Source organism: Elephas maximus, chromosome 4 (genome assembly GCF_024166365.1).
Source record: "Elephas maximus indicus isolate mEleMax1 chromosome 4, mEleMax1 primary haplotype, whole genome shotgun sequence".
Taxonomy (NCBI): Eukaryota; Metazoa; Chordata; class Mammalia; order Proboscidea; family Elephantidae; genus Elephas; species Elephas maximus.
The window spans coordinates 130,927,242-130,942,298 of record NC_064822.1 but is presented as its reverse complement, the minus strand read 5'-3'; the positions used below and the strand labels follow the sequence as shown (position 1 = coordinate 130,942,298).

Sequence of the window (15,057 nt, the reverse complement as noted above, 5' to 3'; positions counted from 1 at the left end):
CCATGATCCACTTTGAGTTAACTTTTATATAAAGCGTGGGACTGATATTGAGGTTTATTTTTTTGCCTTAAAGATGTCCAACAACATTGCTGGAAATGTTCTTTCATCAATTGAATTGCATTTGCACCTTTGTCCAAGACCAGCTTTCTTTTCAATCCTAGGTTGGGCTCAAAGGGAAAAACAAAATAGTTACTACAACTATGTAGTAACTAATATATTTGTTAACATATCTGGAATATTTGTGTGGGTCTACTTCTAGGTTCTCTAAAATTACACTGGCTAATTTTCTAATATTAAACCAGCCCTGCATTCCTGGAATAAACTTCAGCTGGTCATAATGTATAAGTCTTCACATATTACAGAATTCTATTCGCTACTATTTTATTAAACATGTTTGCATCTATATTCATGAGGAATACTGGCCTACAGTTTTCTTTTTTGAACTGTCTGGTTTTGGTATCAGGGCTTCATAAAATGAATTCAGAAGTTATTCCCTCCTCTTCTTATTTTCTGGAAGAGATTATATATAATTGTTCTTAATTCTTCTTTAAACATTTGGTAGAATTCTTCTAGAAACCATCTAGGCCCGGAGATTTCTTTTTTGGGAGTTTTTTAATTATGAACTCAATCCCCTTGATATGTATTAAAAAAAAAAAAAATTTTTTTTTTTTTTAAATGTATAGAGCTATTCAAATTATTTATTTCATATTGGGTAACTCGTGGTAGTTTTTGTTTTTTGAGGAACTGGTCCATTTCACCTAAATTGTCAAGTTTATATATGTACACTTGTTCATAGTATCCTCTTATTGCACTGTTGGTATCTGCACAGTCTGCAGTGCTCTCATTTCATTCCTGTTACTGATAATTGGTGTTTCCTCTCTTTTTTGCCTTTCTAAAAGTTTGTCAATTTTATTGATATTTTTAAAGAACCATCTATTTGTTTCATTCATATTTTCCACTGTTTTATTTCAACGTCATTGATTTCTGCTCTTTATTATTTCCTTCCTTCTGCTTTCTCTGGTATTTTGCTCTTCTTTTTCCAGGTTCCTAAAGTGGGAGTTGAAATTGCTGATTTGAGACTTTTCTAATATATGTATTTACTCCTAAAAATTTTCCTCTCAAGCCCTGCTTTCGCTGTTTCCCACAAATTTTGATCTGTTATATCTTCATTTTCATTCAGTTCAATGTGTTAATTTTTTATTTCCCTCGAGACTTCCTTTTTGACCCACAATTATTTTTACGTGTGTTTAGTTTCCAAATGTTTGGATATTTTCCTGTTATCTTTCTGTTATTAACTTCTAGTTTGATTTCATTATGGTCAGAGAACACACTCTGATATCCAAACGTAAGAGGGAATACAACTCACTAAATTTGCATTACTGATAATGCAAGACAGGGAGGAGACAATGTATGGGGCATAAGAAGAGTTCCAGGAGTACTTTCAGGTCAGCTTCTTAACTACCCAGCCAATTTCAGATTTCTAAATCTCCCTAACAGGAGCTGAGACTGCACATATGTGAAGGGTAGGACTCTACTGATTTCATCTATGAGTTAGCTCCACCTCATGGATACATATTAATTTAGAATATATGAAAGAATAAAATAGCTTATTATCTTACCCTTTGAGCTTTTGCAAGTTCTTCTTTTAATCTTTCATACCCCTTTTCTCTGACTTCCAAAACAGATGGGCTTCGTAAACGGGACAAACTATCAGTACTCAACCCAAAAATATCATCACTGCCATCACAAGCCTCTGTTACAGTAGCACCTTGTAAAAACTCTCTCTCTGCATTACAGTTGTCCTTTCTCGTAGTTAATTTAGTTGTGACTCCAGAGGTAGAACAAGGTGCTAGGTCCGTAACATGGATGCTGTAAAGAAAAGAAACATTTTTCAGAAACACAGTATATGCTCGAATATAGCCGGCATAAGCTCACAGGTCTAGAATACACTATCCAATATGACAGTCACTATATTTAATTAATAGTGTGTCCTCAGACACACTAGCCAATTTCAAGTCCTCAGCAGCTACATGTGGCTAACGGCTACCATATCAGATGGTAGAGAAATACAACATTCCATCAGCACAGAAAGTTCTATTAGATAATGCTACTCTAGAACAGGGGTCAGCAAACTACAGGCCACAGCACCCTCTCAGCATTACAACTGTCCTTTCTCATAGTTTGTTAACCCAACTGTGACTCAAGAGGTAGAACAGGGTCCTGGGTCTGTAACATGGATGCTGTAGGACATATGGCCTGTCACCTGTTTTTTAAGGTCCATGAGCCTGGGTGGGGCAAATGGTTAAGCACTGGACTATCTGAAAGGTTGGTGGTTCAAATCCACCCAGAGGCACCTCGGAAGTAAGGCCTGGCGATCTGCTTCCAAAAGTTCAAAATCTTGAAAACCCTACAGTGTGCAGTTCTACTCTGCACAAATTGGAGTTACCATGAGTCTGAATCGACTCAATGGCAACTAACAACAAAACAACATGAGCCAAGAATGGTTTTTACATTTTTAACTGCTTAAGAAAAAAATCAAAAGAATAATGGTATTCTTTTGGCATATAAAACTTACATGAAATTCCAAATTCCACGTCCATCTGTATATAAAGTTTTATTGGAGAACAACCACACTCATTCATTTACGGACTGTCTATGGCTGCTTTCATGCTCTAATGGTAGAGTTGAGTAGTTGCAACAATTGTATGGCCCATAATGCCTAAAATATTTACTATCTGGCCCTTGATGGAAGAAGTTTGTCAACCCCCGCCCTAGAACATTAAAACATACTGCTCTACATGGCAAGCTTATTCAAATTTTCTAAAATAATAAAACTTAAAATAAGGTAATCAAACTGTCCATTTTTTAAATATAATACTGCAAAATAAGTGTTTTGATGATCTCCTACCTGATATTAGATATTTCTGCACAATTTAAACGTCTGGGGGACGAATACACAGGTTGTGTAGGAAGGTCAGAAACATCTAATGCATTAGCCTGGACAGGGGCACAGCATAAAGCTGAAGGATATGGCCGGTAGATGACACTTGGTGAGGTAGTCTGCTCCTGAGTTCCCGATTCATACACACCAAGAAGTTCCGGAGAAGTAGGTGAAGCAAGGTTTACTTCATGGAACCCTTCCAAGGGGTCATTAGCCATAGCAAAAGCTTCATCATAAGATAACCTATGTTTAAACAAAAAGCAGGTAAGTATCTTTAGATAGTGACATTTTTTGCCAGGTTAACTAAATTAAGATCTATAAACTATAAAATGTGTTTAAAATAGTCCATTATAAATGATAAGCTTATAATAAAAGATTTAGGAAAAAAACTACAATCATTTAATATTTATTAAGTGAACTCAGTATAATTACTACAAAAGACAATCTGATCTGGAATTAACTTAAAAGTGACAGCTAAAGTTGTTAAAGTGAATGCAATTAATAAGTTAGTATGAAGAATAAATAAAAATTTGCTTCATATTTTTAACTTTCCTATCATACATCCCTTCACCTGGTCACCATGAGAATTAAAGAAGACAATCCATAAAAGTGTTTAGTACTACTGAGTACTATTACCGGGCATAAAGTATGGTCTCAATAAACACTGGCTATATTTTTCTCCTGGTATAACATATGTTTCAGTTTCTCTATAAGCAGAAAATATTTAATATAAGTACTTGATTACATCACAAAGTTTAAATGAAAACTATAAAGCGTATCACTCAAATTTTCACTTGAAGAATCTAAAGGTAATTATACAGTAGCATCTGTGGTCTTAAAAGCTTTTGAGAGGCCATCTAAGATACTGCACTCGTCTCACCCCATCTGGAGCAGGAGAAAATGAAGACAACCAAAGACACATGGGAAAGATTAGTCCAGAGGACTAACGGACCACAACTACCACAGCCTCCACCAGACTGAGTCCAGCACAACTAGATGGTGCCCAGCTACCACCACTGACTGCTCTGACAAGAATCACAACAGAGGGTCCCGGACAGAGATGGAGGAAAATGTAGAACAAAATTCTAACTCACAAACACCAGACTTACCAGCCAGAGACTGAAGAAACCCCAAGGGTACAGCCCCAGGACACCCTTTGAGTCACTCCTAAAGTTTGCCCTTCAGCCAAAGATTAGAGAGGTTCATTAGAAAACAGAGAGAGAGACTAAATGGAATGGACACACCAGCGCAGGGGCAAGGACGAAAAAGCAGGAGGGGACAAGAAAGCTGTAACGGGGAATCCGAGGTCGAAAAAGGGAGAGCGCTGACATGTCGTGGAGCTGGCAACCAATGTCACAAAATAATATGTGTATTAATTGTTTTATGAGAAACTAGTTTGCTCTGTAAACCTTCATCTAAAGTACAATTTAAAAAATTATAAAAACAAAAAAGGACCTAAAGCTAAAAAGAAAATCCTTCATTGATTTCCCACTGTCTATAGTTCCAAATTTATCAGCCTGACAATCAAGGCCCTCTATGATCTGAACCCAACCTATCTTCCCAATTTATTTCTTCCTACAATAGTACTTTGATAATCATGAGTGATAATCATGTTATTTTTTCTTTCTAGATTGCTCATCTGAAAATATGGGGATAATAATTGTACCCACATCATAAGTTTGTCATAAGAATTAAGTCAGATAATAAACATGAAGGGCTTAGCATGTCTGGCACCTATCAATTAAGATTAGCTATTACTATAATGATCTGTAAGGTACATCTAATACTTGCCAGATATTTTTGTCACACTGGATCAGCACTAACACCAACACAAAGGAGAACAAGACACAGCAGTTGTTTCATTTGGTTTAAACATATTAAAAATTAAAAGTTTATTGTTCTCAATGTTTTTCCTCAAAAAAGCAATCATCCACATATACTGTATACGTGAAATTTGTCTTACTTTTATTATTACAATAATAGAAATATGTCAAGCTGGTCAAAATGAAAGGCTTAAGGATTATATAACGTATCACTGTCTTCTTTAATTTATTCACAGAGTATTGGGGGAGGGGCTAGGGAGGAAGGCCCAGATGCTTCTGTTAATTCCCAAATGTCTTCTTAATTTAGCATGGATTATGGAAGAAAACAGCTCCTGTCACTACTACTTTGATAGTGTTTAATGAATTCAAGTGTTAAAAATTCCATCAATTAATTCTCTGCCTTAAAACCATCAATAACGACCTACATTTATTAAGAAGTACATTTACATTATACATGTAATAAATAATATTTGTTCTAGTTGGAATGGAGGTGACTGCCAGCTTCAACTCCTAAGGGCAAATCCTGGAACTAAATTCTAATACAAGTATGAAGAGAGATTAAAGAGATGGCACACAGCCTACTGTAAGTCACCAAATGACTACTCTGGGTTCTGGGGAAAGATGGCAGAGAAAGGAGGGAGAAGAGAATGTTTCAAGAAGTTTGTAAGTTAGATTTTAGAAGACAAACAGGAGTCCAACAGATGGGCAAGGAAGGGAAGTAGGACAGGACGATCAGGGAATAAACTTTAGCACTAATGAAACTAACAAAGGAAAAAACCAGGCCGGAGAGGTAGACACGTGACCTATCATTAAAAGCCTTATTTAACATGGAAAAAGTTGCTTGGAGTTTATCCTGAAAGATGGGGAATGGTAAGGTCAGATCTACATTTTAGAAAAATGACTCCCAAGGCAATGAGGACTAGAGAGAAGAGACTAGAAGCAACTGGTTAAATGGTTACTGTTATAAGCTAAGCAAGAAATTATGGAGGCCTGATTGAATGTCAAGGTCACACATGGGAATGGAGGGCATGGAGGTATGTATATATGAAAAAGATTCAGGACAACAGGCTTCATTTATGTTTATACACATATATACACAAAAATTATTCTAGTTAATTCTTACAGAATTCCTTTGAAATGGTTCTTATCCCTATTGACAGATACAGAAACCAAGGTTCAGAGATTAATTTAGACAAGGTCCTACAGCTAAAAAATAACAGCTAGGATTCAAACCTTGGTCTGACTCCAACATCAAGGGCCTCTCCACTACATCTAAGATACATGTAAAAGGTAAAATTTATGGGTAAAGGGTGAAAGGAATAAAGGTTAGGTCAAAACACAGAATGTCTAAGGCAGGTCCCACCCATACCAACTGTAACAGGTTAACAATCCAAACAGAATACTGTTTCATCTCTGAACACGTCTGATCTTCAGAAAAAGAAAACCGAAATTTCTCTAATGCAGTGCTACTGAAACTGGCATGCGCTTTTACTTTGTGTCCTTTCTATTTTTTCCCTTTGTTCTATTTGCTACCATCATTTCCTCCTCTATTTTACTGCCATGCTGGGATTTAAAATCTTTATTCACCTCCCAATAGGATTTGGAAAAGAAATAGTACGTAAGCCAAAATAAACAGAAGTTGACTTTATTCAAGTGGTCTTAGTCCCATTTTTTTTAAGTGCAGCTATTTGATACTAAAGAAATTCATGTTAATTTTTTAAGTGTTTAATAATACTGTTGTTAACTGTTCTTATCTTTTAAATATATATAATGAAATATTTACAGATGAAATTATACACTGCCTGGAATTGGGTTCAAAATAATACGGGAGACGGAAAGGTAACTGGAGCAGGACTGACCACTGTTGATGGTTACTGGGAAGTGATGGGAGCTTTGAGGTTCGTTATAAACCAAAAAACCAAACCAACTGCCAACAAGTCAATTCTGATTCATGGAGATCCCATGTGTGTCAGAGTTTTCAAGACTGTGACCTTTCAGAAGATCACCAGGCCTTTCTTCTGAGGCACCTGGATAGATTCAAACTGCAAACTTTGACAATTAGCAGTCAAGGACTCAACTGCGCCACTCAGGTACTCCAAGGCTCACTATGCTATTGTGTTATCTCATTTGTATACATAATGTTTATATAATCCTAATATTTATATAGAGTCCTGGTGGCACACTGGTTGAGAGCTCGGCTGCTAACCAAAAGGCTGGCAGTTTGAATCCACCAGCTGTTCCTTGGAAAGCCTATGGGACAGTTCTACTCTGTCCTCTAGGGCTGCTATGAGTCAGAATCAACTCGGTGGCACACAATTTGAAATTGTTCATAATTTTTAAAAAAAAAAAAAAACAGTTCAAGATTTATACAAACACTGTAACAAAGGAAGAAGAAAAAAGTATGTATATATAAAACCATTTTCTCATTAACTTCCATTATAATTTCAAAGTTGGTTTTCCACACTAACGATTTGGTCCAAAAAAAAAAAAAAAAGCCACACATACATTTTAAGAAGCATTCTATGTTTATACGTATGAATTAGTAACCCAAGGGAAGATCAGTCAAATGGTCAATCAAGCTACACAATCCTTTTTATTAAAGTAGACCACTTTTATTAAAATAGACAACAAATTAATTTCCATTTGCTAATTCCACAGGACTTGGATGTATAACTGGCATATTTGAGGATATTAGTTTTTTGCAGATTCTTATAGTAAGGGTTTCAAAAAATGCTCAGGACTTACTGGACACTAATATTGTATTTAATTATAAATCCGTGGAACAGAAATATAAAAAATGTTTTCCAAGTTTCTTTTTCTTAATAGCAGAAGCCTCCTTGTTCTGTATGTGTTAAGAATATGTGCAAAGTAAATGCTCACAGGTTCTGAAGTATGTATTGACTGGACAAACAAATAATAGGAATCTTTAGACAGGAAATGAATGGCAAAGAAATGAAGAGTAGAGGCAGTGAATCAAGAATACATTTGTTTAAAAAAAGAAAATAATAAGTAGTTTGAGAGAGTACTGAGACTAGAGAAATTGAATTTTTAAGGTTTGGGGAAATCTGAACATTTTTATCAGACCAGTTTCAGAAAACCTTCCTGCCAGGCCAGTTTCTGCACTGACTAGGTGTGACCTTGAGCAAGTCACTTAATCTCTCTTAGCCTCAGTTTCTACATCTATAATGGTGGTGATATTATTTCTCCCCTGCCTACATTTGTTAAAAAAAAAAAAATCAAATGGCTTAATTAATTTAAAAATGGTTTATAAATTTTAAAGCACAATATAAATATAGGATATTTAGAAAGAAGGAACAGTAATGGGGCTAATAAGCAAGAGGACACTAAGGGATTTGTCTCACAAATCAGAAGGGATCCTTATTTATCCGAGATAAATGAAAAGAAATGGGAAAACAAAGTCTTTCTTACGTATACAGTTCAAATGATTCCCTTCCTAGCAGTGAATTAATCAATCTAGAATTGCTTGTTTTACATACTTATTTTGGTTGTTATTTTATAATTTATCCTAATCTGTCAACCAGGTGCCCCAAAACAAATACTTAATATTACTACTCTTATCCGGACACACTGAATTAATATCTACTTGTTTAATTGATTCTAAGCTAAGGTGCGCCTGAGCCAGGCCATGGCGTTTTCAATCACCTCATATGCATGCGAAAGCTAGACAACAAATAAGGAAGACTGAAGAAGAACTGATGCCTTTGAAAGTGGTGTTGATGAAGAACACTGAATATACCACACACTGCCCAAAGAACAAACACATCTGTCTTGGAAAAAGTACAGCCAGAATGCTCCTTAGCAGCGAGGATGGTGAAACTTTGCCTCACATACTCTAGACATGTTATCAGGAGAGATCAGTCCCTGGAGGAGAACATCATGCTTGGTAAAGTACAGGGTCAGTGAAAAAGCGGACGATCCTCAAGAAGATGAACTAGCACAGTGGCTGCAAAAATGGACTCAAAATAACAATGATTGTGAGGAGGGTGCTGGACCAGGCAGTGTTTCGTTCTGTTGTGCACAGGGTCGTTATGAGTCAGAACCCACTCAATGGCACCTAACATCAAGGGCACTCTCACCTTCTTGATCAAGAGTTTCTTTATACTAGATTATCAACTCATATATTTACATGTAGAATTCCATCAATTTCCACTATGCTTACATTTAGAACCCTGTTGTTAACTACAAGCAACAAATCTCTCAGAAACCTGAACTACTTCAGTAATTTTCATTCTTTATTTCTCTAAGTAATTTTAGCTTATGGCTACAGCTACCTAATTTTGTGTTGCTGACACTCTAAATCAAGACTATTTTTTTCTAACCATGACTATATACAATTTAAACTTATAAAACTACCTCATTTGGTTGTAAGTTGATAAAGAAAGCACAAGAAAAAAAAAAGACACAGCAAGTGAATGTTGTCTGTTTCAAGTATCCCTCTCTTCTTTCCCATTGTTGTGTTCCCTTGAGTCAATCCCACTCGTATCGACCCTACAGGACAGACTAGAAATGCCCCATGGGGTTTCCTAGGCTATAATCTTTATAGGAGTAGATGGCCAGGTCTTTTCTTCCTTGGAGTGGCTGGTAGGTTCAAACCTCCGACCTTTAGGTTAGGAGCTGAGAAGTTAAACATTGCACCTCAGTTGAGTCCCCTCAATTCTCTCTGAACACTCCTTTCAATGTCTCCTGCTACATCAATTTCAATACCCTCCTAACTCTTCCACTGACCATCCATCACCAAACACAGCACAGTACCTACTTGCTGGGCTTGATGCTAAAGCTACAAAATTCGGCAAGATGACTTAGGCCCTGCCCTCAAAGCATTTGTAGACTAGAGGAAGGGACGACCTGATCAATAAACACTTATAAATACAATGTAAATATCAAAATGAATAAACACTAAAACAGAGGCATGTACTCAGTGCTATGGGAGCATGCATTAAAAAAAAAAAAAAGTACTACCTGGCAAAGTTAAGGATAGCAATACAGAGAATGAGACACTAGCTAGAAAGAAAATTTTCAAACACACAAATATTTTATTTTTAGACTATCAAGTACACTTAAGTTCTTAACTTTAGTAAACATTTATTACCCGTTGTTGAAGTGCATCTGAACGAGAATTATATTTGAAAAAGTATACTTCCTCTGACTTTTCTCAAAGTTTTCCCTCATGACTTTAACACACAAGTACCTCTAACCACCACTCACCCTTCCTTAATTCTTCCTCTCCAACAATTCTAGCACATTGTCTTATTTTGTACTTATGAAAATTATAAATATATATATAAATGAAAAATGACTTCTAAACTTTGAGGAACTTACAAAAAGAAGGTACGGAGATGATTACATGGTCTACCTTCAGGCTCCTTATGAGTACTTTTTAACTCCCACTGTGACTTGCAGAGTAGATGTTCAGTGAATATCCAATTAAGTTAAAAAAATCTCTAGTAACACATTAAGAATTACATAAACCCACTGCCAAAGAGTCGATTCTGATTTATCGCGACCTTATAGGACAGAGCAGAACTGCCCCACAGGGTTTCAAATGAGCAGCTGGTGGATTTGAACTGCCGCCTTTTGATTAGCTGCCAAATGCTTAAACCACTATGTCACCAGAGCACCAAGAATTACATATTACACTAATATTAAGTATCTCATAACATCTAAATTAAAAGCAATTCTTTAGGATTACCGCTTATACATGAAAAGGTAGTAGAGTTAGTGGATAAGTATAGACATTGAAGACAAACTGCATGACTGCTAAACTAAGTTTGCTACTTAATTAGTCATGTGACCTTGGGCAAGATACTTAACCTCTCAGTGTCTCGATTTTCTCAGCTGAAAATGGAGACAAAGTATTACCTATCTCCTCATTCATAGTGAGAATAAATGAGTTATTATAACGTAAACTAGGCCAGGACCCAGCACTAGATAAGTATTACTCAACAGTGGTAAAAAAAGAAAAAGGAATCCATTGCCTTCTAGTCAATTGCAACTCATAGCAACCCTATAGGACAGAGTAGAACTGCCCCATAGAGTTTCCAAGGAGCACCTGGTGGATATGAACTGCCGACCTTTTGGTTAGCAGCTGCAGCACTTAACCACTACCCCACCAGACTTTCTTCGATACTGGTAGTGGCAGTGATATCACCATCATCAGAAAACTAGGGTATTTTTTAACCAGAAATACAGGTGATAAACACCTTTCATCTATGTGCCTTTTTATACTTACAAAGCTCTTTTACAGAAAGTGTAAACCAGGATGGAAGGAGCAAGAGTGTTGAGTTCCATTTTGGGCAGTCACATCCAAGTTTTAATCCCTGCATTGCCATTCACCACCAAGAACTAAGTAACCATACCCAAAAAAACCAAACCCACTGCCATCGAGTCAATTACAACTCACAGCAATGAGTAGCACTGCCCCACAGAGTTACCAAGGAGTGCCTGGTGGATTAACACTGCTGACCTTTTGGTTAGCAGCCATTAACACTTAATGACTACACCACCAGGGTAACCACAGGCAAGTTATTTCACCTTCCTGAGCCTTAGTTTCCTCATTTGTAAAATGCATTACCACCACCTATATTCCAAGAACGCTGTGAAGACTAAAGGAGTTTAGGTACTTAAAGCAGGAAGCACAGCACCTGGCACACAGTCAAGCTAACATCTGTTCCTCCTTTCTCCCTCCCACCCACCTCCCACATGGAGTGTCTCATTTAATCCTCATCGCATGCACCATTATGAAATTCATATTAGGTTGAACCATATGAAAAATAGTTGAATAACAGCAATGTCGCACAGTGTGACCTAATATTCCCATTTACTAAAAGAGAAATAAGTTCAGAGATGTGCGATGACTTATTCAAGATCATATGTATAGCAAGTGATGGAGCTAAAACTTATAGACAGATTTAATAATTTTTCATTTGGCTGGCTCAATAATTTGTTCAGTGAATCTAACTCAGAAGGGAAAAAAACATACATTAACTACTATAATACATGTAAAACTACTGTAACTTACAATTTTTGGTTCTGCCATATTAAAAAATGAGGGGGTAAAATAGATTTCTAAGAACCTTTCTAATTCAAAAATTATTTGTAGAGTATGTTGGGAATTGAAGGTTTAGGGAAAATTTGAGAAAGAGAATGTTTTAGGAAAAGAAGTATTTGCATAACTACACTAATTCAAAAAGTACAACTGGATCTAATTAAAACACAAAGCAGCTCAACATCAAATATCCATCCTGGTGAAAGTTTAGAGCTATTCAATACCACCGATGAGTTCTTTGCCAAACATACAAGGAAGTGTTTTAATCAATGTACCCACTTTGTCTCACAAAGGTACACACTACCATATAACATTACTGTAATGGAAAAAGAAAAAATTAAAAAGGCTTTTCTTCTAACAGTAAGAAATACACTATTATAGTAAAACTGGATAATCACTAAGTTTTTTCTATAAATTCCACAAGGGCTTCAGAGTTAGATCACATAAACCATTATATTGAGAATACAGTATTTGTCCAAATATTAAAAAAAAAATATTAAAAGCCCTATCAAAATGCGCAATACTAGAAAATATACAAACGTTTCCGGAACACAGCCCCATAAAACTGGTGGAATATTTGACAGTACCAAGTATTGACTACGATTGGTCTCCAAATCGATTCTGCCTCTTTTCTCCTTGATTTGTCATTCACCATTTAAAAAACAAAACCAAAACTGCTGAACAACAAAATGAGGATAATAAACAGAAACTGGGTCTTTCAACAGATTTACAGTAGAACAGTTTGTTTTAATCCTCTTATCGGCCTCTCCTCCAATAGTCATCACTCCATGGCAAAAGATTACATGGCTCTGTACCAACACTGAGAAGGAGTTGGGGGGTAACGGAAGAGCGTGGAACAGGTAGAGTCGGTGGCTGCTACATTTTCACGGAACTAAATCGTCTGCCTCTCAGGAATCAGTTAACTCAGCGCTTTTAACTTTGAAGATCTTACCCTTTAGCCATGAGTTTTCGTTGTCTTTTTTTTGGGAGGGGGTTGGTTGGTTGGTTTTTAATATCATAAAAACGGGCAACTTTTCACGTGCTGCAGACTGCACCTAGCATCACTCTTGCAGCCCACTGAGCTCGGTCTTCCGCGGGCGGTCGGGGCAAACTGTCAACGCTGGAAGGACGGCGTAACTACGTCTGTGCAGCTCCTCTCAACTACCCGAAACAAAAGTCGGGCTGAACTGAGCTGCCTCCAGAGGCGCGACTCCCGGCGCTCGCTCCTTCCGACCAGGCTTCACAGAAGCCTCTCGCAGTGACCTCTCCGCCCCGGCATCGTGCCTCGCTCGTCACCTACTAAGACTCGGGAATGAAAGAGCCCGGGTCCACAGCTCCCGCGTCATTCCGCAGCAGCTCCCGCACGGAATCCCGGGCTGTGATGTGCTCCGACTTGTTCGAAAACTCTCTTCACACCCCCCCACCCCCGCCCATCCCGGTGACCCTGCGTCCACAGCTCCCGGCCGCACTTGTGCGCCGACAGGTAACCAGGCTGCGGGCTCACCGCCTCGGGCGCCGGAACCGCGCAGTTAATAAGTAACCCGCCCGAGCCCGGGGGACGCAAGCGGCGGCTGCGAGGCGCTGGGGGCGGGCCGACGCCGCTCGACGCCCACCAGCGGCCCCAGGGGACGCCCAGCTCCCCACCGCCGCTGGGGTTTCGGACCCAGCTGCCAAGGACGGGGGGCGCGCCGGGCGGCCGGCTGGGCAGCCGGGACCCTGCGCCGCGCCCTCCGCCGCGCCGGCCCCTGCACCTGCCGCCCCTCGCGGGAGGCGCGCGCGGGCGCTGAGGGGGGCGGTGCTCCGACGCCCGCGCCCCAGGCCTCTCCCTCCCGCGACCGCACTCACCTGACGAACCCACGGTGGCCGCTGCCCGCGCTCAGGGACGCTCGCAGAGCCGCAGAGAGCGCACTCCGAGGGAGCAAAAGGCGGAGGAGGACAGCGCACCGAGCCCGCTACTCTCCGCCGCGGCGGGGACGGCGCTGGGAGTCGGCGCGAGAATGCGAGACTGCGCCTGCGCCAGGAGCGAAGCCGGGAGCGGCTTGTCCCCGCGGAGGGAAGGCGGGGCTGGGGGCGGGGTGGGACAGGGCGGGGCGGGCGTGGGGCCGGGGGACCGACGCGCTTCCGCGCCCCCTGGCGCCAGGCGGGGCTTGTCGCAGGTGCAGCCTGTGCCCAGGTGCCTCCGCAGGCGGTTTCTTTGGGAACCGACGCGAATCGGCGCGAAGCAGTGTATCCTACGGCCAGAAAAGTGGCCTCGTGTTAACTTCGGAGGCGTTGGAGTCGACAGGAGTCGGAAAAGGAACCTTAGCTGTGAGTTGAAGACTGCTAGAACCAACCCGAGCCGAGTGGCGCCCATATATCCTTACAGTTTGTGTGGAGGAGGGGGAGGAGGGTTCTCTGATAGAACCCAGATCCCATCATTCCAGCAACTGCTGAAGCATTCGAGAATGTCGTTTCTGTTGTACCTCCCTTCTCTCATCTTTTATGTCACCTGTTTTATCAAACTTCCACACACTTCAGGTCCTCCAGGTAGCAAAAGTGAAAAGACAGAACCTGGCTCCCAAAACAATCAATCACTACATACGTCTCCGTGTTCAGTAAAACAGATACGTGCAATTTACATGATACACTTATTGAACAGGACTATCTTTCTATATATTGGTCACATCTCTTAGAGGCAGCAAAGAAAAGTAGACTGCGTGTATGGCTATTGGAATAAGAATTCCTGGGTTTGAATTCACCGCCTACAAGCTGCATGACCTTGGGCAAGCTAATTTCTATGAGCCCCAATATTGTCATCCTAAAAATAGGGATAAGAATACCTACCTCACTGGGCCGTTGTTAAAATAAATGATTTAAAGCTTAGTACATAACTCATAAGGAGCCCTGGTGGCGCAGTGGTTAAGCACTTGGCTGCTAACCAAAAAGTGGGAATGGTGGTGCTCCTGGGCAGAAAGATGTGGCAGTCTGCTTCCATCAAGATTGCAGCCTTGGAAACCCTTTGGGGCAGTTCTGCTCTGTTCTACAGGGTCTCTGTGAGTGGGAATCTACTCCACGGCAGTGGGTTAGACTATGAGCTTTAAGAGAACAGGCACAAGGCCTTACACGTAGTAGGATGGCTCAATAAATGAGGTATGACTGAATGATGTACATTTAGGGTACACTTTATGGAGGACAGGCCCTGTGATGTGTTTTACATAGGACCTAGATATCCTGAGTCTACAAGAAAT

General features: G+C 39.8%; 1 protein-coding gene across 2 annotated transcripts in view; it reads right to left on the bottom strand.

Moving 5' to 3' along the window:
• RAB3IP (RAB3A interacting protein) overlaps positions 1 to 13,769 on the bottom strand; it is a 44,236-nt gene extending 30,467 nt beyond the window's left edge. Inside the window, exons 1-3 of one of the 2 annotated variants that reach the window (XM_049883873.1) lie at positions 13,676 to 13,769; positions 2,909 to 3,184; positions 1,620 to 1,869 (exon numbers count right to left, since the gene is read on the bottom strand). In XM_049883873.1, the coding sequence (XP_049739830.1) occupies positions 1,620 to 1,869; positions 2,909 to 3,159 (501 nt within the window). In that variant the 5' untranslated portion in view covers positions 3,160 to 3,184; positions 13,676 to 13,769. The remainder of the gene's footprint in view (positions 1 to 1,619; positions 1,870 to 2,908; positions 3,185 to 13,675) is intronic. The other variant, XM_049883872.1, reaches the window with a different exon arrangement.
• Between the last annotated feature and the right edge of the window lie 1,288 nt (positions 13,770 to 15,057).